This window comes from Arachis hypogaea, chromosome 9 (assembly GCF_003086295.3).
Source record: "Arachis hypogaea cultivar Tifrunner chromosome 9, arahy.Tifrunner.gnm2.J5K5, whole genome shotgun sequence".
NCBI lineage: Eukaryota > Viridiplantae > Streptophyta > Magnoliopsida > Fabales > Fabaceae > Arachis > Arachis hypogaea.
The window spans coordinates 26,436,707-26,460,968 of record NC_092044.1 but is presented as its reverse complement, the minus strand read 5'-3'; the positions used below and the strand labels follow the sequence as shown (position 1 = coordinate 26,460,968).

General features: G+C 34.7%; 3 protein-coding genes, 1 long non-coding RNA gene and 1 pseudogene across 4 annotated transcripts; 2 read left to right on the top strand and 3 right to left on the bottom strand.

Moving 5' to 3' along the window:
* The first annotated feature begins 5,778 nt into the window (after positions 1-5,778).
* On the top strand, positions 5,779-7,236 carry LOC112710740 (small ribosomal subunit protein uS13m). The gene is made up of 3 exons (XM_025763139.3): positions 5,779-6,298; positions 6,430-6,663; positions 6,759-7,236. Exons 1-3 carry the CDS (start codon positions 6,242-6,244, stop codon positions 6,909-6,911), a joined length of 444 nt encoding a protein of 147 aa, XP_025618924.1. The 5' UTR covers positions 5,779-6,241; the 3' UTR covers positions 6,912-7,236.
* A 371-nt stretch (positions 7,237-7,607) lies between these two features.
* On the bottom strand, positions 7,608-9,038 carry LOC140175304 (uncharacterized). The gene is made up of 2 exons (XR_011865580.1): positions 8,577-9,038; positions 7,608-7,911 (listed from the first exon to the last, which is right to left on the bottom strand). It is a non-coding gene; the product is annotated as an uncharacterized lncRNA (long non-coding RNA).
* Positions 9,039-9,576: 538 nt separating this feature from the next.
* On the top strand, positions 9,577-11,497 carry LOC112710741 (uncharacterized). Its single transcript, XM_025763140.3, has 5 exons — positions 9,577-9,649; positions 9,798-9,873; positions 9,987-10,031; positions 10,780-10,877; positions 11,078-11,497. The coding sequence occupies exons 2-5, from the start codon at positions 9,820-9,822 to the stop codon at positions 11,163-11,165; spliced, it is 285 nt and encodes a 94-aa protein (XP_025618925.1). The 5' UTR covers positions 9,577-9,649; positions 9,798-9,819; the 3' UTR covers positions 11,166-11,497.
* A 1,187-nt stretch (positions 11,498-12,684) lies between these two features.
* LOC140175096 (probable boron transporter 2) lies at positions 12,685-14,138 on the bottom strand (annotated as a pseudogene).
* A 120-nt stretch (positions 14,139-14,258) lies between these two features.
* On the bottom strand, positions 14,259-15,740 carry LOC112709034 (probable boron transporter 2). The gene is made up of 4 exons (XM_072202795.1): positions 15,538-15,740; positions 14,866-15,038; positions 14,628-14,723; positions 14,259-14,462 (listed from the first exon to the last, which is right to left on the bottom strand). The coding sequence occupies exons 1-4, from the start codon at positions 15,635-15,637 to the stop codon at positions 14,379-14,381; spliced, it is 453 nt and encodes a 150-aa protein (XP_072058896.1). The 5' UTR covers positions 15,638-15,740; the 3' UTR covers positions 14,259-14,378.
* Positions 15,741-24,262: the final 8,522 nt, after the last annotated feature.

The following is a 24,262-nucleotide window of genomic DNA, read 5'->3' as shown; positions in this document are numbered from 1 at the left end:
ACGGTTTTGAAATATAAGCTATTTAAAATGCTTTGACATGCGAATAAATTTAAAATACAACTATTTAAGATTTTTAATTTGAATGATGAAAACTTTAAAAATATGAAGTTAGTTTTTAAATTTTGAAAAAATTATAACTACAATTTTCTTGTATACTATAATTTTAAAATTTTAAAAATAACTATTTAAGTAAATAATTTATAAATAAATTTTTTAAATTAGTTTAACAATATTAAAAACTAAATATTAACAACTTAAGAAAATGTATTTAATTTAAAAATAAAAAAATAATAATCTAAGCAAAATTACTTAAATAAATAATTTGACCTAAGCAAAATAATTTAAGTAAATAACTTAAAATTAAAAATAAAATTTAAAAAATTTATGATGATTAAATTTATAGATAAAATAAATATAAACTTATTATTATCAAATGTAACTACAAGTTAAAAATTTTAAAAATAACGATCTAAATAAATAATTTTTTATTTATAAATTATTTTTAATTAATTCAGTAGTATTAAAAACTAAATATCTAACAACTAAGAGTGGTAAAACGAATCGAACTCATCAGGCCGACTCACCAAACTCGCTAAAAAGGCGGGTCGGGCTAGAATTTAAAATCCACCAAATAAAAAAAATCTGCCAAATTTGTACCGCCAAATTTTTAGCGGCACGGGTAGGCCTGTCAGGCCAAATGTTTTTTTATTTTTTTATTAAATAAAAGAGTAATTACTACTACAAAATTAATAATTATATAATTTTAAATAATTTTTTTTATTTTCTGTTTTTGTTCTTTTTTTAATAATTAACTTTATTTATTTTATCTTACAATTTCGTATATATGTTCAAATTATGTGATTTATTTTTTAAAATAAAAATAGTTTTATTGACAAATATTATTTTAAACAATTTTATTGAAGTTAAACATTAAAAAAAAGATAGTAAAAAATTATATTATAATTTGATTATTTTTTATTTGTATTTGATTTTTTAATTATTATTATTAATTTTAATGAATTTTATTTTTCAAATAAAAAAGAGTCAAGCGGGCTAACCTGCTGGCCCGCCAATCCGCCATAAAACGGAGCGTGCTAACATTTTGAACCATTTTAGTTGGTAGGACAGGTCGGCCCGCTCCTTTGTGGCGCGCGCCTAGGCGGAGCGGCCCACTTTGCCATCCATACTAACAACCTAAGAAAAGATATTTTAAAATTTAAAAAGTAAGAACCTAACTGAATCATTTTATAATTTATAAATAAAATTTTAAAAATTTATAATTACGACACCTAAATAAATAAATTTCCAAACTCAATGTATAAGTTCTAGAACTCCCCATTTGTATTTGTATACATTTGCATTTGTATTATTAAATGAGAAAGTATAAGAAGTCAATGTATGTATTGTACAATATATACAATGAGGGTTAAATTGTAATTAAAATTAAATCATAGTCAATTAATTAATTTTAAATAGTTTCTAATTTCAAATTTGAAACAAATTAGGATTGCAATAAGTTACACCAACCCTCTCTCTATGCGGTCTTCTCCTCTCTCTCCTTTTTCCTCGGTTCTTCCCGCCGAGCGCAGAGGTCACCCTCCACTATTATCTTCCGGTCGTGAGCGTTGTTCTCGCTGCACCGCACCATGGCAGATTGGCAGCGACTCCAACCAGCACTTTTCTCACCGCCGTAAGCCCGCAGTGCGCAGAGGTCACCCCCTCCACCATTACCTTCTAACCGTGTGAGTTGTTCTCGCCGCACCGCACCATCGCAGCGACTCCAACCAGCAACCAAATGTTCATTTCAGTATGTATCTGGATAGTTAATTTTTTTAAACAAAATGGATGGTCATTCTGTGCATATGATACCACTTATTGATTACATGATTATCTTAACGCACAAATGTCGGATGTTCTTGTCTACATATAACTGGATATTCACAATTATTGTACGCGTGGATGGTTGGTTTTTGGGCACGAGAAAGTTCGTTACTGCAATTCGCATCTGCCACGATGATTCAACCAGGTCACGGTCGGATGTTCAGCCGCGTTTGGTGCAAAGCAGTTCCTTCTCGCGAGGGGTAGGCGCGCGGAGACTGGGCTGCAGTCACGGTGGGATGTGCAGTAGCGACGATGTGAAGGAGTTGCGGCCAATAAAGGAGGATGCTCGCGAAAAAGGGTGGGCAATGCGGGTCTGCCAGGCGCGGATGCAGGTTTTAGCGCACACTGCAAGCCAATGTGCGGGTTCTGCGAAGCGAACGGAAGGGGTTGAGGGGGAGGATAACCGTGAGAGCAAAAGGGTTAATGAGAAAAAATTGGAATTAGGGGGATAAATGAGGGTTAATTTGTTTTTTTAATTTATATTGGACCAAATAAACAACCCGTTATAACTACTGTATAGATACCTCATTGTGTGCAGAATTCTAAATAAATTTTTCCATTTGTATTTGTATGCATTTTTTGGTGACTAAACATAATACAAAGAAAAAAGATCTAAGAGAAAGAGTATCACTCCTCTCTAATAATAATGTCTAAATTATTAGGGGGCAGTAACCACTCTAGATACACCTGCTTGTTTAAAGCAGCAGTCTAAGCCATTAAATCAGCCGCTCTATTTGCTGTGCGCTGGATGAGAACTAAAGTAGCTGTCCAATTGCGCTGGAGCATCTCTTTGATTTTGTCAAGAAGATCAGAGTCATTCCTAATCATACTGGTTGTGCCTCGCGAAACAAGAAGAAACGCATCAAGATTATCAGTTTCACAGATGACCTCTTTGCACTCGCGATCCCAAGCCATAACAAGCCCTCTCTAAATAGCATGAAGCTCACAACAGAGAACACTAGAAAGAGGTATATTGGCAGAACAACTTTTTATCCAAATTCTCATGCTGTCTCTAATAATACATCCAAAGCAAGCTAATTGCTCATTTTCAAAAACGCTTGCATCGCAGTTCACTTTACAAACATTCATTGGAGGTGGTTCCCAGTTATATTTCAAAGAAGAAGGAATAATATGTTTTTGGTTGGTAACAACATTAGAGAAATCTCGAGCAGCATGTTTAACCAAGTGAACAATTTTCTCTTTACTCCATGGATCCTCTTGATGGAAGATGTCATTGTTCCTATCCCACCAAATCCACCAAAAGGCCGCTGCAAAGAGAAACTCATTTTTGTTGAGGTTAGAACAAATTCAAGACACAAAATCCAAACTAGAGTCCTCAGCGGTCATTCCCAAATTTAAACTAATCCAAATTTGACGAGCTTTTTGGCAAGTCCTAAAGCAGTGATTAATATCCTCTTGAGCAAGATAATATCTCTGACAAAAATCAGAAGTAGCAAGACCTCTTTGAAAGCGGTAACTAGCTGTGGAAACTCCGTTGTTGAGGCAAAGCCAGAGCAGACACTTTATCTTCTCCGGTATTCTCAAGTGCCAAAGCCAAAGCCAATTTTCATTATCATTCCAGCCAAATTTCTTCTTCAATAGCCATTCATACCCGCTTTTAGTCGAGTAAGTGAGAGTATTTGAGTTTGTCTAAAACCAACCTGTTTTATCTCCTGCCTGCTTAATAGGATCAAAGAGCATCAAATCAAGTTTAACTTCTTCCAGAATAATTGTGCAAAGAATATCCCACCGCCAATGTCCATGGTGCCAGACATCTTCTAACTTCAAGTGAGAATAAAAAATGTGCACAAAAGGAACCAAAGGAGCTAGCGTTCCACATGGTCGCCAAGCATGATACCAAAAGGATTGAGACATCCTGCCTGTACACCAATTAAAACCATCACGAAGCTTTTCTATTGTCTTATAAATCGCCCGCCAAGTGCTTGAAACATTATTAGAAAAATTGGGTGAAAAGCAAGAACTCCCAGATAAATATTTTGCCAACATAATTCTTACCCAAAGCTTATCTTTATGATGTAGTAATTGCCAAACAAGCTTTCCGAGTAAAGCAAAATTTACACATTGAGTATCTCTAATTCCCAAGCCTACATATTTTCTTGGAGTGACAACTTTGCTCCACTTGACCAAATTTAAGCAACGCTCTCCCACCTTTCCCTTCCACAAGAATTGTCTAAGTACATAATCAATCTTTTGACAAATTGAAGTAGGAAAAAGAGCCACTTGCAACTGATAAATAGGAAGAGAAGAAGCAACAGATTTAATTAAGCAAAGCCTGCCTGCTCTGTTAAGGAGCCGACCTTTCCAACTAGCCAGCCTATTATTGATCTTCTCTAAATAATCCGAAAAAATAGATCTAGCAGCTCAAGGATGATTAAGGTTCACCCCCAAGTATTTGCCTAGGTCACTAGTAAAGGGAATATGAGAAACACCAGACAACATTTCCTTCCTTCTATTAGAGATATTTCTAGACCAAATAGCTTTAGATTTTTCAATGTTAACCTTCATACCTGAAGCTTTATAGAACAACTCCAAGGTGTGCACAATATTCTGAACTTGAATTTTCTTCGCTTTACAAAAAAGGAGGAGATCATCTGCAAACATCAAGTAAGAAACTCTAGGTCCCCCTCTAGAAACAGCCACACCATCCCAAATACCCTCGTCAACTTGTTTGGAAATGAAGCACGCCAATCTCTCCATGTACAAAACAAATAAATAAGGAGAAATTGGATCTCCTTGCCTGAGCCCTCTGCGAGGTTGGAAGCTGTCCAATCTATTCCCATTCCAAAGGATGGAAAGATTTGAGACCTGAACACAATTCATTACAAGCCGAATAATTTGAGAAGGAAAGCCAAAAGATTCAAGAGTGTGCTCAAGAAAATTCCAATCAACTCTATCATAAGCCTTTTCTAAATCAATCTTAAAAGCCATAGCTCCTTTTCTAGACTTTGTCCGCTTAAGAAAGTGAAGAACTTCTTGGGCGACAATAATATTATCAGGCACAAGACCTGCTGCACCATGCTTCTCCATAATTGGAATTGATTTGGCATTAATTCCAAATTCAAAAGTTGAATTTTGATTTTTTACTAGGATTTGACTACCTTCCTCCGTTTTCTCGTTGTTATCCACAGGAAACAGTGACGGAAAATTTTTCTCCTTCACCGTGCTTTCTTTCCCAAAGTCATTGTTGTTCTCTTTCGCGCATTCTCTTGTTACATGCCCAGAGCAACTACATTTTTCACAAATTAAATTCAAGTGCTCATATTCTATGTCATACATATGACCATCAACTTGAATTTTTTTTATAACTGGAAGTCCCAAGTTACTTGGTGGCTAAGTAGATCGGTTTGCCTACAGCTGATGTAATCATTTTCATGGCTCTATCTTGATAATAGTTAATGTTTAAACCTGTGATTCTTATCCAAACCATGGTAGACCCAAAAGTGTTTTCACAAGGTCTGAATGAAGAACTCCAAGGTTTAATCGCAACATAACTACCAGTAATCATCCATGGTCCTCCAAGGAGAACTTTCTCTCTATCCTCCAAGAGATCAAATTTGACTAAGAATAGCCAAAACCGACATCTAGTACCTCATATCCTCCTTTGGTTCTCCAGACACCTTTAAGCCTGTGCGTGATCGCCGTATAGCTAAAATTTTTTCCAAGAACTTTGATCACGATGGCATCTTTGTAGGGCTCTGCCAATATCTCTTTTGCTTCTTCAGTGAACGTCACAATTGGTATCTCTGAATCGCCTTGGCACTAACAACTTTATCTCTGAACGATATCTGCTGACTTTGAGTCTTGTTACCGTCTCCTTTAATCCCCTCCTTTTCACTTGATGCATGCCCCCCTCCGCTCTCTCCTTTATTGCTTCCGCCGGCTATGCCGGCTGCCTCGCTATGCCACCCTCGAAGACTCTCTCCCGCTCTCTCCACTCTCCATTTCACGTACTCTCTCCTATACTCTCTGGTACTAGGATTTTCTTTGCATTTGTATTACTAAATTACTAATATTAATATTAATTAATATTACTATTACTATTACTATTTTAAAAAAAAAACCGAAGTGGCTACCGAGACCCGCAACCCACTCCCACTCCCTCTCCCTCTCCGTCTCCCTCTCCCTCTCCCTCTCCATCGTCCCCTCCTATGTGAAACTGAAGAAAGTTTGAAATGGAAAGAAAAAAACCCTAGCCACCCACAGCAGCCTCCACAGCCTCGCATCGTTGTCATCGCCGAACCCTTCTTTGTAACCGCATCCTTCAGTCTCGTCAATTTCCATTGGAAAGAACCAACTGTGGAGTTGGAAACCCTCACTGGCGACCATCCCAATCCAAACCATGTTGGGTCTCCACAATGCCACGAATGTTGTTGTCCGCCTTCGTCAAAACCTTTCCGTAAGTTCGCAAGACTCTTCCACGGAATCACATTCACCATCTTATGATTTTTCAAGGGTTTAGGGTTCTTGTGAGTCTACTTCTAAATTTCTCAATTGGAATACGATTTCGCCATTTTTGTGTTGGTGCAGGCTTGGGGCGTGCGTGCACAAAATATAAACATAGGAGGTGGTGTTGGAGGTGAAATCCCTGATCAGAAGCGCCTCCAGTATGCTCTTCAGCATATCCATGGCATTGGGCGTTCCAAGGCTCATCACATTGTCTGCGAGCTCGGTGTCGAAAACAAATACGTTAGAGATCTTAGCAAGAGAGAGTTGTACTCCCTTCGCGAATTGCTTTCCAAGTACTTGATTGGGAATGATTTGGTACCCAATAATCAATGATCTTTGTTATTACTTGTTAGTTATTTAAATGAATTCTTGTTAGTCAGATAGTGTTAACATTTTTTGTTTGGCAACAGAAAAAATGTGTTGAAAGAGATGTGGGGAGGTTAGTGGGCATTCAGTGCTACAGAGGCATCAGGCATGTCGATGGCTTACCCTGTCGAGGCCAGCGAACTCATACCAATGCCCGCACCAGGAAGAGCAGACCTACTTGGAGGGGAACAAGATGAAGATGAATATTGCTGCTTGTGATCAATCAACAGATGAGTTGTGTTTTAGTCTTTTAGCTCGGCTATGAAAGCTAATTGAATAAGTTCTTGTTTTCATGGCAGTTGATTAGTAATAGTTTATTGTCTTTAAGTTGGTACTGTCAATCATTTGTGCTGATTGCATAGGTGTTTTTTCTCTATTTCCCTATTTGCTTGAAGAACTATGAATCATCTTGAAGTGGAATTTGAGTTCCTACCAATTTGTGAAGGTTCAACTTAGAACTTCTTTTGTGTCTGTGGTTCCGAATATTCCAGTTCATTGATTGAGTGCAATTCTTTTTTTTCATATTCTTCCTATATGCTGGTAATCCAAAGTAATCCTTTTTAGTTTTTTACTTTTTGTGTTCTTATATCTTGTGTTGTAGAATTCAACGAAGTTATGGCAATTGAAATTGCTACTGAATACTCCCCAATTGAGGTTGGTTAAACATAACCTTGGCTAATAGACTATCAAATGAGGTAGCGGATGGTGCTAATTTTGTTTTTAGGTGTTCTAGATATTGAAGAACTATATTGAGATCCATATATTCTTGAGCTGTATGGTCAGGGTATAATATTTTCTCTAGTGTCAATAAATGCAGTTATATGATCGATCACATGGAGTAATAGTAGGGATCAGTGTGACCATGAAGTAGTAGTGCCATGAAGAGCCATGTATCACCCAAGAAAAAGAATGCACTTTTTAATTTTCACCGTATTTTGTACTTTAAAGTTTAAACCATTTGATAGAACAGAAATGCTTATGCGGACACTCCCCATAGGGGATTCCGATATGAGACAACCGTACAAATGACGAGAGGTGTATATTTCAGTTTTCAATGAGGGTTACACTTCCTCAACTAATGAAATTTTGCATCAGAAATGGAATTTACATGAATTCTGGTTGACCCGAACTAACAAGTTTCTTTACACTATCCTGAGCAGCCTCATTCTGATCTCTCCACCATCTCTGGAAAAAGGCCTGCATTGAGGAAAGAAATATTTCAAGAAAAAGTTTGAGAAGGGTCTATTTCATCAAATGAACATGAACATACAGTCACATGGCATGTTCAGGTATAAAACAGTGGCTTAATTTAGGTGATAACTGATAAGCAACTTTGACTCTAAAAATTTGAATAATCCTGCATGAATAGACTACATACAAAATAAAAATAAATAAATAAAAATAATATATATAGCCAGTGCAGAAAAAGGAATGAATAGAAAATTTAAACTTGTAACAGCACTATATTGGACCTAAAAAACCAACTTTTTTCAGTTATATATTTTCCTCTAGGATGAAGTAGATGCAGCAATATAATCCAAAAAGACATAGTCACATGAGCAAGAAATGAAGGATAAGAGTTCTGAAAAATTGATTTTAGCTACAAGTTTTAACTAGGAAAATTGATTTTACAGAATAAGAGTTCTGAAAAAAGTTTACACATTCTTCATCATCTTAAAAATTGTAGGGCTAGCTTGTTACTAGTGATTATACGAATTTTTGGTACATCCTTAACTCAATGACCAATACCAATTTACTAATAGAAAATCATATAGGACAAAAGGAAAATCATGAAAAGGAATTCTGAGTAGTTAAAGAAGGAGGTATCTGGATCTCATTCTCCTGAGTTGTTAGAAAGTTACCTTGTTGACATAATGAATAAACTTGTCAAGCTGTCGGAACCATGTATGTGCATATTGATACTTAAAATCAGTTCCCATCGTCCACATTATATGATTTGTTCGAGTTATGTTTGCCTGAAAATGAAACAATGTGGCGCAATAATTTAAATGAGATCCTGGATAGAGTTGTTAAAGTTCCACTTAGTACAACAATAGTATAATTACACTTCTTGCTCAAGTTTCAAGTTAAAAACATATGTCATTCAAATGGATTGCCATTCTGTGAGGTAAGAAACAGATTTCCGAAGTGCCTGATTTTAATAAAACTAAAGGGTGATAACATGATAATAAATATTATTACCCAACATTGAACTACACAAATAACTAGAATACAATAGGTAATCAGTATGCTCTCTGTAGTGTATAATATATACATCACTAGTCTTTCTGGGGCAAACATTACTCTACAAAAATGATATACCGAAAAAGAACTACAATGTGCATCTTTTTTTTTTATTTCTTTGCCATAGATTTGAATCCAAATCCAGACTGATAAATAGTACCTCTCATTTCAAATAATTAGAAATGAGACAAGACACTAATATTTGAGTTCCCAGAGATATATAAATAAGGAGCAAGGAAGGGATAAATAACAAGCAAAGAATGTGACATGAAAAGATCTCCAGATGAGCTATACTAGCAGAAAAACTTTATTCTGTTAGAAAGTGAAGTGATTCATTGTGGGTGCTAAAGACACCACAGAAAGTTAACGGAGCCATATCATGAAGGGAAAATGAAATACCTATCTCTGTTGGGGAAAATCATTTTTCAAAACCTTAGCATTCCAAATCTCTGTTAGAGCGGTTTGATGACCGGGTTCTCAAAACCTTTTTTTTCTTCACCTTAGCATTCCAAATCTTTATTCCTTTGACGACAGCGCCGTCGCCAATCTCATCTCCACCTCCATCCGCTCCGCCGTAGACTGCCCATCAACTGGCCGTAACTACCTCGCAAACCTCCTCCTCCTCCTGCGTCCGCCACAAGTTGATTTTGTTTCCGAAATTTTCATCCATCGATATCAGATTTAGAATCAGGCAAGTACCAATGATCCCAATCCCTTGTTCTCACATTGGGTCTCGTTCAATTTCTTCGTTAGATCAAGCTTGCTCTCTGCCTTGAAACTGTTCGATGAATTGTCTATGTGACGTTGAAGGACTGAACTTGTTTGGTTTCGTTTCGCAGGGTTGGGTAGTTTTCGCCGAAGATGCCGTCTCTTCAAACAGCACTGCCTCCTGAGCTGGCCAACAATGCCATTAGGGTCACAGACTAAACTTTCTGATGCTTCCTTTTTAGTGGAATCTATGTGCTTGTGTTTGAAATTTGAGACCTTTTTCTTTGCTGATAAAAATATCTTTTTTTTTTTTGGTTCAGCTTTACCGTGAATGCCTACGAAGAGCTAAGTATATTGGCCATCGGGTACGAAATCTTCGCGCTTTTAGAAATGATGGGTTTCTTGTGTAGCCATGGTGAATTTTATTGCAGAGGAAGATTAACATTAGTGTCTCAAGTTTGCGATCTATGTTTTCAAAAGACATTTTATTTGATGCTCACTACTATTGTATGTAAAGATTCAACATGTGGGATGACTGCTTGTTGATTCAGTATATAATCTTCGTGGTTATTCAAAGAAGAAAGTAGTATAGTACTAGATATTATGTGGCTTCTAAACATATGAGATGCTTTACCTTTTTCATTAAGGGAACTCACATCACACAGTATTTAGCCCATGATGATTGATGAGAGTAGTTGAGCAAAAGAAAATTATAACATCAACGGTGGATTGCATATTAGTTGGTTGAGTATTATACTTAATACATTCATATAACTGATCCGTCTTGTTAATACTTAATGCGTTAAGTAAATAGGATAATAGGAGTATGTGAAGAAATTTGGCTTATTTGAGTTTGAAGTGCGATTGTACATTTAAAGGTGCACAATTTTAATTCTGATGAAAGCTTAATGAGCATCACACATGTATGTTTCATCCCTTTTTCTTTTTCTCATTCACATTACCTATGATCATGGTATTCTTGCTTATACTGGTTAACGTCCTTTCACGGCTAGTAGTGTACTCCCTCCAGATTTGTGCTAGATATCTAATATGCATGTTAGAAAGATAAGATGTATGAAACTGAATACATTGTGTATTTGCATGCAATTGCAGCAACATAACACACAGCTTCTTGTTGATATGGTGAGACAACAGTTTAAGCAAAACATGCACGAGACAGATCCTGAAAAGATTCAGCAGTTAAAGGATAAGTAAGGATGTGCTTTAATATAGTGTATCCATGTTGACTGTTGAGCAAGTATTCTAGATTCCTCGCTTTTTTTTTCTTTAATTCCAGCAGATAATACACGGCTGATATCAACATGAACATGAATGTGGGAGTTATTGCTGATATGCATACCACCAGTGATTCTGGGCGCAAAATGATATATTATTTCCCTTGGTTTTGCAGTGCAGCAAGGGGACTTATCAACCACATACTATATGAGTCAGAGCAACTGTCTGGTCGTAAATTTAGCAAGAGTCCTAAAGCAGTTTAGTTGGCTCTGTTCTTAATGATTCAACCCCTTCATCAATGCAAGGTTTGGCAGATCATCCATTGGCCGAACCTTCCAAAGGGCTGGAGAGATTGTTATACTCGTGAAAAAAATAAAATAAAATTGTAGAAAATAGCATGGTGGCTTTTTCTCTTATATTCATGTCAAGAGTTCTAAAGTTTCTTAAAATTACATTTTACGTTCTGTCAAATGACCTTGTCTATTATACATTAAAAGATTCCCAAGGTGAAGTCTCCTTCAAGATATCGTGGCATTATGCTCCAATGTATGACATTGTTATTTCTGGATTTCTAATAGTTTAGGTGGTTAATTGATACTGGTCTTTATGATTTAGATTTTAGAATGTTTTGTTGCATTTGTACTTTTTTTTCATGTGAAACCAAGCCTGGGGTATTGGGATTTTATTTTTTCTGGTTAAATGAATTGGACAACTTCCAATCTTAGACATTACAAACTCATTAACACCGCACGTACACATACAATATCTAAGGATTCCATCCACTACTTAGCCTAGCCAAGTCTTGAACTTAGGTGCACTTATTACAAGGCATACATGATTGACCACTAGACCAAGGCCTTGCATGCGGGGCATTGGCCTATTGGGGCTTAAGTGGAATTAGTTTGTGAAATAACAAAGGTTGTCTAATAGGGATGGCAATACCACCTGAACCCGCAGGTACCCACTCTACCTCTACCCGCGCAGGGCGGATAATTACCCGCCCCGCATCAGGGCAGGTTCTTGGGAGGGCGGGCGGGTAATTAGTAAATGATTAATAATATTTATTATATTTAAATTTTTACTTTAATTTATGTTATGTATGTGATGTTAGTTATATAAATTTTGAAATTTAATTTTATTTATTGGATTTTAATAATTATAGGGGCGGGTTAGGGTTCAATATTTTACTACCCGCGGGTAGAAGCATGGCGGGTTCTATGCGGGTTGCTGTATGGCAGGGCGGGGTCGGGTAGAGCAAAAGCCCGCCCCTACCCGCCCCATTGCCACCCCTATCTTAGCCAGCCCATGCTTGAGTCACCATCTTTAAGGTTTTGTTTGGATATTGGAAAGAAAATAAAAGGAAAAAAAATGAGAGGAGAGAAAATATAAGAAAATGTAGAGTTATTTGTGTGTTGTTTGGACGAAGAGAAAATGGATAAAAATAAAATTTTATTGTTTGGATAGAAAAAAAATGCGAAAAAAGAAAATCATAATGATATAAAATTATATTAATACTCTTATAATAAAATAAAGTATAAATATTTTTATTTATTTATGTTTTATTGTATTTTATAAATATTGTAAAATATTATAATTTTATATATTTAATTTAAATTATTTATCTAATATATATATATATAATGTGTAAATATAAATCTCTATTATAATAAATTAATAATATATTAAAACTAAAATTTATATTGATAATTATTAATAATAATAGAACTATGGGTAATATTATAAATACACAATAGATAATATTTTCCTCCTTGTTTTCTTGCTTGTAATGGATGCAAAATTTTTTTAGTAAGATCCACACCAAAATTTTTTTTCCTTTCTATTTTCTTTAGCATCCAAACAAAAAAAATGAATCCATCCTTTTTCTTTCCTCTTATTTTTCCAAAAACCAAACATAATGTAAAAGAACAAGATTGAAGGACTAACAAAAAAAAAAAAAAAGACACTAACCATTCTTGCCTTACAATTGAAAGAAACATAAAAAAAGGGACAAGACAAGAAAGAATGATTTTTACAATATCCCAACTAAATAATCTGAAACAACAATTGGCTTTGCCAAGAATGAGATGTTTACAGGGAACAAGGATCTTGCCAGCTTTCCAAGCAATCCTTGCAATTGAATGTGTTATGTAGCATTCAACCACCGTTACTCAGATCGGAGTCCCTTGCTTCAGCCGGACTAAATGGTCCTTTTCCATCAACACCTTGAGGGCTGCGATTCCCTCTTAATTCTCTTATCTGGCAAGCTCGAACTTGTCTGAAAATTTGCCAACTCTCCAGTTGGTGGAGTGGAGCTCCTTATCTTTGGGCTGCAGATGCACCTTATCTCAACCCGGCTTCGAGTAATTAGACCATCTAGAATCTCTCCATTATCTGTGAAGGAAGCTGTCTTGCCCAAGTCTCCCTCCTGCAGAATCCGAGCATGCACTGAATACATGAGGTTATGTCACAGATTGGCCAAAAGCAACGAGAAAGCCATTTCGCACATATTGGTATGCAATTTTCGCCATTTCGATGCAAGAATCATTTAAGTTCAATGCAGTATGATGATAGAGATAAATCTTACCGTGGCTTGGTCGAACGGTGTGGCGGGTACTTCTTCATATTCTGCAGCATCTAAATCTTGGAGGTTCGCGGTTTTGAAAAACTTGGGCAGAATGTATTGTCTTACAGGAACAAGAAGCATGATCATAAGAGGGAACAGAACCCCAGCAATTGGAATCCATGTGATACCAAAACAAACAATCAAGTACACAGTCTGGAAGATCGTAGTAAATGCTGGCAATTCTTGTGAACGGGTACTGTTTCAATGTAAGTTGTGTGGCTCTCTTCCAAAACTTTATTGGAAAAAAAAATACCGAAAAGAAAAGAGCAAAAAAGCAAGTTAGAGAATGAAACTCAAATGAATTTTCTGGGGAGTTGAAATGGTGTTTAGGCCAATACTTGGATCTTTTGCTCGGAGCAGTGAAAATTAGTAAAATGCGTTCCCAGAACTGGTTCCTGCGTAATTTTTCGATGGCTATGAAAGCGAAATAACCCCAGAGTACAGAAGTTGGAATCATTTTCAGGACTGGCATTGCTGCTATGCATCCTCCTACCATCAAAGACTGGAGTAAGTTGCTCACTTGTTGTTCTTTAACCTTGATAGGCAACATGTCATCGATTTCCTTTTCGACATCAAATACTGACTCATCAATTGCAGCATTCATACTCTCCATGCTTGAATCCATAAAATGAAGATCTATTGAATCCATCTTAGGGTAGGGAATTTTCAAACCACATGGCAGAACTTAAGAATCCAATGCCCAAGAACTTTTTATCAACTTCAATATGTCCAGAATTGAAGATTATTCATGCCATTGGAGAGACAGCAAGGGTAACTAACAAAAGACAACAATTCTGCATACTCAAGAATGTTCCTAGTGAACTAGAGGGCTTTGTATCTGCTGGTAAGCTTCTTACATGCTTTCATATAGTTGTCCCAAGCTTGACTTCTTTGTTATACAACTTCGAGCTGTTGCGACAAGCTGGTTTCTAAGTATCTGACAATCACCAAAATGATTATCACGACAAAGTAACAAACATGACGAAACGATATCAAGAAAACATTATATATTCTGCTTGTGATTTTGCTTTATCATTTTACTCCTAATCATGGTGAAGCTAAAGCTCTACGAAACAAGAAAACTGGAAAGCTGCATATCTACCTGGTGCTTTAGTGTAGCTAAGCTTTTGGTATGCATTGGAGATTGTGGAATCACACCATTTGATGGGGGAATTCCAATTAGACCACATAATATAACCTGTCATACATTAAAGAACTTCAAATGGAATCTAAATGAATCTGACTGCAAGGCGAAAGCGAAGAGCTTTAGGATAAATAGCAAAGAACTGAAGGAATTTAAATACATGTAAGAGATGAAAGGAGCAAGGAGGATAATGTACCATGAATCCCAAAAGAAGTAAATCATAATGGAAAGAAAGAGGCTTTCTTAGATTGAATTCTTTCTGCTGAGCAAGATGATATGCCACACTATGATCAAATAATAAAGCACAGCAATCATTGTTGCAGGAATAAATGCTCCAATGATATACATAATTGCCACATCCAGCATATCCTGTAGGTGATTTTTTGTGAGCAAATTTATATAGACATGTTAGGTAAATTTCTATGAACTGAGTTAGTGTAGAAACTCTTTTAAGCTAACATCTAATTAGACAAAAGCAGTTAATTTCGACACCAAACGCTATCTAAAACAGACAACATGTAATTAGATGTCAATGCAAAACTCTAAAAGGGGCAGTCTAATGCATAAGCATCTCGCATAACTTGATAAATGCATTAGTGGCTAACTGAATCACATATTCTAGCAGCAAAAAAACTGGGATTTTCAAGTAATCATGCCTTTATGATGGTCCAGTTTTCATATGTACCCAGGGACCATGGATTCGGACTTAAGAGACGCCTGGCTATTCCTTTTGGAACACTACCAGCTGGTATATAACAACAGCAGTCCATAACATGATTAAAGAATATCCTAATTGAAGTGCTTACTATTTCTTGCAACTTTCTGTCAACAATCCACAAATTGACTATACAGAAAAGAAAATCGATACCTGAACCATACGGCCAAGACCTTGCTTTTCGGCTTCTCAATGCTGTAAGCAGTAGGCCAAAGGACAGAACCAAAGCAAACTGCCATTTCCAGATCTCCATGAGGGTTGAAACTCAGCTGATGCTGGATTTGCTCTTTCAGGTACATTAAACTCATTTATGAGTCCCTATTAAGCCAAATTAGACAGCATCTTGAATCAATTGCCATCCAAATACATATGTATCACATAGCATGTTATTTTCCATTACTATACTAAACAAGTACATAATCATTAGACCTCAAAAATTTTATTTTTGATACTGAGAAAGCAGAAAAGTTATGCCTCTTACCCTAATAGCCTCTTGCATGAAGAGCATTGCGATAAGAAGGCCGAACAGTTCCCCGGCTATGCGCGTAAACCTATTGATGATGGAGCAAGCTCCCAAGATAGCCAACAGGAACAAGAAAACTGCTGTCCACAAGCATACCCTGCACATACAATGAATTCACCAGGCAAAATAAGCTTAAGAGTGTTTGCGGGAAAAGTTAAAACAAAGAGCATAAATGATTAAGGAAAACCTGAAAAGTTACAGCTCAAATCTTCTACATGATTGAAAAAGCCGAAAACTTATTTTTTCGTGCAAAAGAAGCTGAAAGATTTTTCTTTTCCTAGCTCAATATTTTTTGAAGAAAGAAAATCATCCAAACATGTGAAAACAAACTTCTTTTAGCTAAAGAAAGTGATTTTATGACAAAATGAGTTAAACAAACACTTTTGAATCACAAAGTAAGAAGTCTATACCATCCACTCCACTGCATTAATCTTTCTTAATTAATCCATTCAGCTATCATTAAACAAGACTCCACACTTGGATCAAATCCAACAAACATATGAGATCAGTAAGAAAACCAATAGAAACGTAACTAGGACTTTCATGTACCTGTATCTCTTTCCAGTTGTTCTCCAAATGAAATATCTGGAATTGCTGAAGCAAAACATATGTATGTAGTACCAAGTTAACATTCCATTTTTGTCCCAGAAAAAAATATCAAGTATAATATTAAAAAAATTTTGTCTGAAAGAAGCACCTGAAACCAGCATTGAGACCACCAATCCAATCTTGCTTGTAACCCATGAATCTTCCTTGAAGATCATTCTTTATTCCACGAAATGGAACAAATGTCTCTTCCATGGCTTAATAATAACCAAAGAAGCTAAATTTCCTTTGATGCTTTAACAGTTTAACAAGAACAAATTATGGGGTCATTCAACAGAACCAAAATGAAAACTGCGTTACCTCATCAAGTGCAATGAGATTAACACTGAACAATGAGTGGACAAGTAGAACACCAAACACTTCAACAGGAAAATGAACGCAGCAACAGAAAAGAAGAAAAAGAGAGAAACTTTGAGACAGAGACAAAGAGTTTGAGGGGGAAACTTCAAATATTAGTAAAGTATAGTATTGTGATTTAGATAACATGATTCAGTTAAATTTATTAATTATTATTATTTTATAATATTATCATTAATTTGTCACTTTATTTTTATTTTTATTGATGTTATTAATATTTAATTTTATTAATAATTTAATAATATTAGTAATTTATTATTACTGATTTAATTATTATTTACTATGGTTATTATTATTTTTGCTGTTATTATTATTATTTTCTAATATTATTAAAAACTTATTGATTGGGATCAACTATATTATAATTACCTTCATATTGCTTTTCGTTTTTACTATTATAACTTTTTCAATTGAAAATAAACTCTTAAACGTTTCGAAAGAGAAACAACAAACATACATAAATTATTATTCATAAATATCACACTTTCAGATATTTTTGATAAAATTTAACCATTATAATAAATTTTTAAACTAATATTATTTTTCATTTCTTAGTTAAAAAAAATAAAACTTTCTTGCAATAAACCAAACAAATAAACTCACAACATTATAATGATCTAAAAATTAAAAACAACTTGGAACAAAAAATGCAACAAAGAAAAAAAAACAAAACAAGAAAATGAAAACACTTCGAAACGAGAGAGAAAAAAAACAAAAATAAATAAAAGATGAAGAAAAAAAAGAAAAGGCACTCTCAACGAATTAGACTCATAAATTCTATATAGAAAGGAAATACACAAATCGTTACTAATGTTTCTAATTAAAAAAATTAGAAATTATACAAAAAAGAAATTAGTAGTACTGATTTGTGTGTGTCAAATATTTCCACTACAAATTGAAAATACTGATTTTTTTATAGACAAAATTTTGTTCTAAAATCGTTAGTTATGTTTTTAGGCCATGTTTTTAATATATATTTGTCACTTTCTCAAATTGTTACTGACAATTTTATTTAGTAATTAACTTCCATATCAATGTATTATACTAAATTTACATAACGTGCTATTAAACAATTAACTTTACAATATTAAAAAAAATTGAACCGTTGGCTTGCTAAGTATTTTTGTTTGTTCTTTATTTTGTATGCACCACTTTATTCAATTAAACTCTTTTTTTTTAATTCAGAGTTTAACCATATTATGTTATGGCTGTTGTGATAAGTACTGATGTGAATGCTCATTTTCTATAAAACCCTATTTACTAAGAATGATTCTATTAAATGTAGTTTAAAAATGTTTTATTATAAATAGAGGTTTAAGCCTCTGAATGAAAATATACTACACACCAATAAATAATTTTTTCTCTCTTTATGTTGCAATACTCTTTTCTCTCTCTTTATATTTCTTTATTTATATTTATTACCTCTTCTTTATTTATTTATTTAGTTATTTTACAAAACGTTATCAATACGAGACTCTGATCAAATTTTAGGAAGACTCCAGGTAACAAATTTTTATTATGTCGAAACTCTTTCATCTTGAATATAATACTCTTGATATATTTGGAAATAATTATTTATCATGGATATAGATGTTGAAATCTATTTTGATTCAATGGATCTTGAAGATACCATTGAGGCTGAAAATAATATATTCTAGAAGGATAAAAGTCAAGGCCATGTTTTTCCTTCATCGTCATCTTGACGAATGATTGAAAAATGAATATCCCACATTAAAAAATCTTGCAGATATGTGGAAAGACTTTAAAGAAAGATACAATCATGTGATACTTCCTCAAGTCCGATATGTTAGAGAAAACTTTCTTGACCTTCCATGTCTCGAATGTGCTCCTACAACAGCAGTATCGAGAAAAAGAATTTAAAAATATTTTGAGTTAATTTCTTGCTTTCTTGTTGCTGAACGCAACAATGAGTTACTTTTAAGGAATCATGAAGCGCGTCCAGTTGTCGCCGCCCCATTTCCTGAAATAAATGCGGCAATTAATCCCAGATGAGGTAAATGGTAAGATTTTGATAACAAGAAAAATTATGGAAGGAAAAGAAATTATGTTCACAAGAAAGATCTCACCAGAAGTGGGATAAAGAAAGAAATAATGGGCAAAGTATATCAATTGAGGATAAATGCTTCCGTTGTGGTGGAAAGGGCCATTGGTCACGTACCTGTCGTACCCCAAGGCACGTAGTTGATCTTTATGAAGCATCCTTGAAAAGGGATGACAAAGAAAAGGAAACAAATTTTGTTTCAAATGATGAAAATTCTACCACTCATTATGATATATCTAATTTCTTTAAGGATTCTGAAGGAAATTTTGGCTATTTGATCAATGATGGAATATTTTGATATATGTATGTGTTTGTTAAGTATTCATGTGAATAATTTTACTGTGCATGTACTTCTACTCATTTTATTATTATTATCATTTGTTTTTTGAAGAAAAATGGCAAGGACATATTCTGAAGATATTTATCTTGCGGATAGTGCAAGTTCGCACACTATTCTTAAAAGTGATATATATTTTACCCATCTTGTGCCAAAAGAAGAATATGTTAATACTATTATTGGCTCGGACAATGTGATAGAAGGCTCCAGAAGAGCTATAATTTTGTTTCCTGGAGGAACAAAATTCATAATAAATAATGCACTATTGTCTACCAAGTCTCGAAGAAACTTGTTGAGCTTTAAAGATATTCACTGAAATGGATATCATATTGAGACTATGAATAAGGAAAATCATGAGTACTTATGTATCACAACTCATGATTCAAATAAGAAAGTTATATTAGAAAAATTACCATCATTTTTATCTGGGTTATATTATACCAAGATTAGTGCAATTGAATCACATGCCATTGTAAACCAGAAGTTTACTAGCCCAAATGAATTCATAATTTGGCATGATAGATTGGGTCATCCGGGAACAACCATGATGAGGAGAATTATTGAAAACTCTCATGGACATTCACTAAAGAACCAGAAGATTCTTAAAACTAGTGAATTTTGTTGTGCTGCATGTTCTCAAGGAAAGTTAATTTTAAGGTCATCATCAGTAAAGATTGGATTTGAGTCCCCTGAATTCCTAGAAAGGATTCAAGGTGATATATGTGGAACTATTCATCCACCATGTGGATCTTTCAGATATTTTATGGTCCTAATAGACGCATCTTCGAGATGGTCACATATGTGCTTATTGTCTTCTCGCAACCTGGCATTTGTGAGATTACTGGCTTAAATTATTCTATTAAAAGCACAATTTCCAGAAAATCCAATCAAAGCAATTCGCCTTGATAATGCTGGTGAATTTACTTCCCAAGCTTTTGATGCTTATTGTATGGCTAATGGAATAAGTGTTGAACATCCAGTAGCTTATGTTCACACACAAAATGGGTTAGCAAAATCACTTATTAAACGCCTCCAATTGATAGCTAGACCCTTGCTTATGAGAACAAATCTCCCAACCTCGGTTTGGGGACATGCTATTTTACATGGCGCAGCACTTATTCGTTTGAGGCCAACGAGTTACCATTAGTTTTCTCTTATGCAATTAGCTTTTGGCCAGCAGCCAAATGTCTCCCATTTAAGAATATTTGGGTGTGCGATATATGTTCCCATTGCACCACCTAATCGCACCAAAATGGGACTCCAAAAAAAATTTGGGATATATGTTGGATATGATTCTCCATCTATAGTGAGGTATCTTAAGATACAAACGGGAGATGTATTTAAAGCCCGATTTGCGGATTGTCATTTTGTTGAATCAAAATTTCCAACATTAGGGGGAGAGAATAAGCTTTCTGAAAAGGAACTTAATTGGAATGCATCATCGTTGATGCATTTAGATCCTCGATCAGGACAATGTGAACTAGAAGTTCAAAAGATTATACATTTGCAAAGAATAACAAATGAATTGCCTGATGCATTTTTCGATACAAAGAGGATAACCAAATCTTATATACCAGCGGAAAATGCCCCAATTCGAATTGATGTCCCAGTAGGACAAGTAGCCACTGAAGCAAATTCACGCCAGAAGCATGGCAGGGCGGAAAATGCCCCAATTCAAATTGATGTCCCAATAGGACAAATAGCCACTAAAGCAAATACAGCCAGAAGCGTGGCAGGCCTTTCGGTTCCAAAGATAAAAATCCTCGAAAGAAAAAAGAGGTAAATACGATTCCTGTTGAAAAAGACATAGTAAAGACACTTACAGTTGTCCAAAATTCTGATATAATGTTAACGCCAAAAGACGTTCAGGTACCTGAAAATTGTAAAAATGACGATATCTCGATAAATTATGTCTTTACAGAAGAGTAATGGGACCGAAATAAGACAATTGCCAATGAAATATTTGCATATAATGTGGTATTAAATATCATGCATGAAAGTAAGGATCTTGAGCCAAGATCAGTCGAAGAATGTCGACAAAGGAATGATTGGCGAAAATGGAAAGAAGCCATGAAGGCTGAATTAGACTCACTTGCAAAACGTGAAGTCTTTGGACCTGTAATCCGTACACCTGAAGATGTAAAACCTGTTGGATACCGATGGGTATTTGTGAGAAAAACGAAATGAGAAAAATGAAGTTGTGCACTATAAAGCCCGACTTATGGCACAAGGTTTTTCACAAAGGCCCGGTATAGATTATGAAGAAACATATTCCCCTGTAGTGAATGCGATAACATTGCGTTATTTGGTCAGTTTATCTGCATATCATAAACTGCATATACATTTAATGGATGTGGTAACAACCTATTTATACGGCTCATTAGATCGGGATATCTATATGAAAGTCCCTGAAGGACTAAAGATATCTAAACCATCCAATGAATATTCGCAAGGGTTATACTCAATCAAATTGTAAAGATCTTTATATGGTCTGAAGCAATCTGGACGAATGTGGTATAATCGTCTTACTGAGTATCTGGCCAAAAACGGATTCAAGAATAATGATATCTGTCCATGTGTTTTCATAAAGAAAACCGCATCTGGATTCATTATAATTGCTGTGTATGTTGATGATTTAAATATCATTGGGACTCCTGAAGAGATTCCAACAATTATTAAAACTCTGAAAGAATAGTTTGAGATGAAAGATCTTGGAAGGACTGAATTTTGTCTCGGCATGCAGGTCGAGCATACAAAAAATGGAATCTTTATTCATCAAGCGACATACACAGAGAAGATCTTGAAAAGATTTTATATGGATAAATCACATCCTTTGAGTACCCAAATGATCGTAAGATCTTTAGATGTGGAAAAGGATTAATTCCGTCCTAAGGAAGAAAATGAAGATATCCTTGGTCCTGAAGTACCATATCTTAGTGCCATTGGAGCGCTAATGTATCTTGCTAATAATACGCGACCTAATATATCATTCCCGGTGAATTTACTAGCAAGATATAGTTCCTCTCCAACCATAAGACATTGGAGTGGAATCAAACAGATCTTTCGATATCTTCATGGAACGGTTGATATGGGGTTGTTTTATCCCTATGGATCCAAGTCACAACTAGTTGGCTATGCAGATGCCGGATACTTGTCTAATCCACATAAAGGGAAATCTCAAACAGGATACCTGTTTACATATGGTGGTACAGCTATATCATGGAGGTCCACGAAACAGACGATAGCAGCAACCTCCTCTAATCATGCTGAAATACTAGCAATTCATGAAGCTAGTCGCGAGTGTTTTTGGCTGAGGAGTCTAATTCAATATATTCTGTTATCATGTGGACTGACTGATTATAAGATGGCTCCAACTGTCCTGTTTGAAGATAATACAGCATGTATTGCTCAACTTAAAGGCGGATATATCAAAGATGATAGAACAAAGCATATTTCTCCCAAATTCTTCTTCATTCATGATCTTCAAAATCAAAGGACAATTGATGTCCAACAGATCCGCTCGAGTGACAATCTGCCAGATTCGTTCACAAAGTCACTCCCAAAATCCTCCTTTGAAAGATTGGTACATGAGATTGGGATGCACCGATTTCGAGACATTAAATGATGTCGGCAAGAGGGGGAGACTATACTCTTTTTCCCTTGGTCAAGTTTTTTTTCCCATTGGGTTTTTCTTGACAAGGTTTTTAATTAGGCAGTCCCCATCACCAAAGGATATTGTACTCTTTTTCCTTCACTAAGGTTTTTTCCCACTGGATTTTTCTTTAGTAAGGTTTTAACGAGGCAATAATCCTAAATGGTCATCCAAGGGGGAGTATTGTGATAAGTACTGATGTGGATGCCCATTTCCTATGAAACTCTATTTACTAAGGAGGACTCTATTAAATATAGTTTGAAAATGTTTCATTATAAATAGAGGTTTAAGCCTCTGAATGAAAACATACTACACATCAATAAACAATTCTCTCTTTCTTTATGTTGCAATACTCATTTCTCTCTCTTTATATTTCTTTATTTATATTTGTTACCTATTATTTATTTATTTATTTAGTTATTTTACAACAATGGCTAATGAAAAAACCTTATATTTAATGAGAAGGTAAGCTAAGTCGGTTAATTTTTTTAGTTATAGAAGTTTAAAATGTGTTATGCTCAATTATGGAAAAATGGTGTGTCTTTTATAGATACGGAGATATTTTTTTTTTTAAATTGAAACTTACAAATTGGAGGCTCAGTTTTGTTTTTGGAAACAAAACTTAGGGTCAGATTTGGGGTAATAGAGAAATCTGAGCCTCAGATTTGTGTGAGCTGAAAATTTTTTTAAAGAATAAACAAATTGGTGGGTCAGGTTCGAACGCCGAAAAGCGCTAGTGGAATAGCTCCTCCATGCCACTAAGCCATTTGGATTTTTATTAATATATCTGACAAAATCTAAATATATAATATACTATGAACGAATTTTTATTTTTATTTTATTTTTTAAGCATGGATTGATATAAAGTAACAACACATGATATATAAAGCAAGCATACTTCTACCACCAAGTTGGAATGTTTCTTATCAATTAATATACAAATTATAATACATATAACATTATTTCTTTTCACTTATATTCAATTTATTTTAATTTCAAAGTCACTCATTTTTAAATCAATTACATTTTATTTAACTATAAATTTTATTAAATATATACAAATGAAAAAGATAAACAAAAAATTTAATTAATCACAATTTATTTTTAATGATTATATGATATCTATTAATATTATTTTTTTAATATATTATTTTATTTTTTGTCTTCATATAAAGTTGATAGTTAAAAATCACTAAATGATATTTAGTTAAACTAGTCAAATAATTAAATTTTATATAATTATTTAATTACACCGACTTAATCAGTTTGACTAGTGATCCACCAATTAAACTAGTGACCCAGTGATCCAATAACTTCACTGGTTCGATCATCGGTTCGATT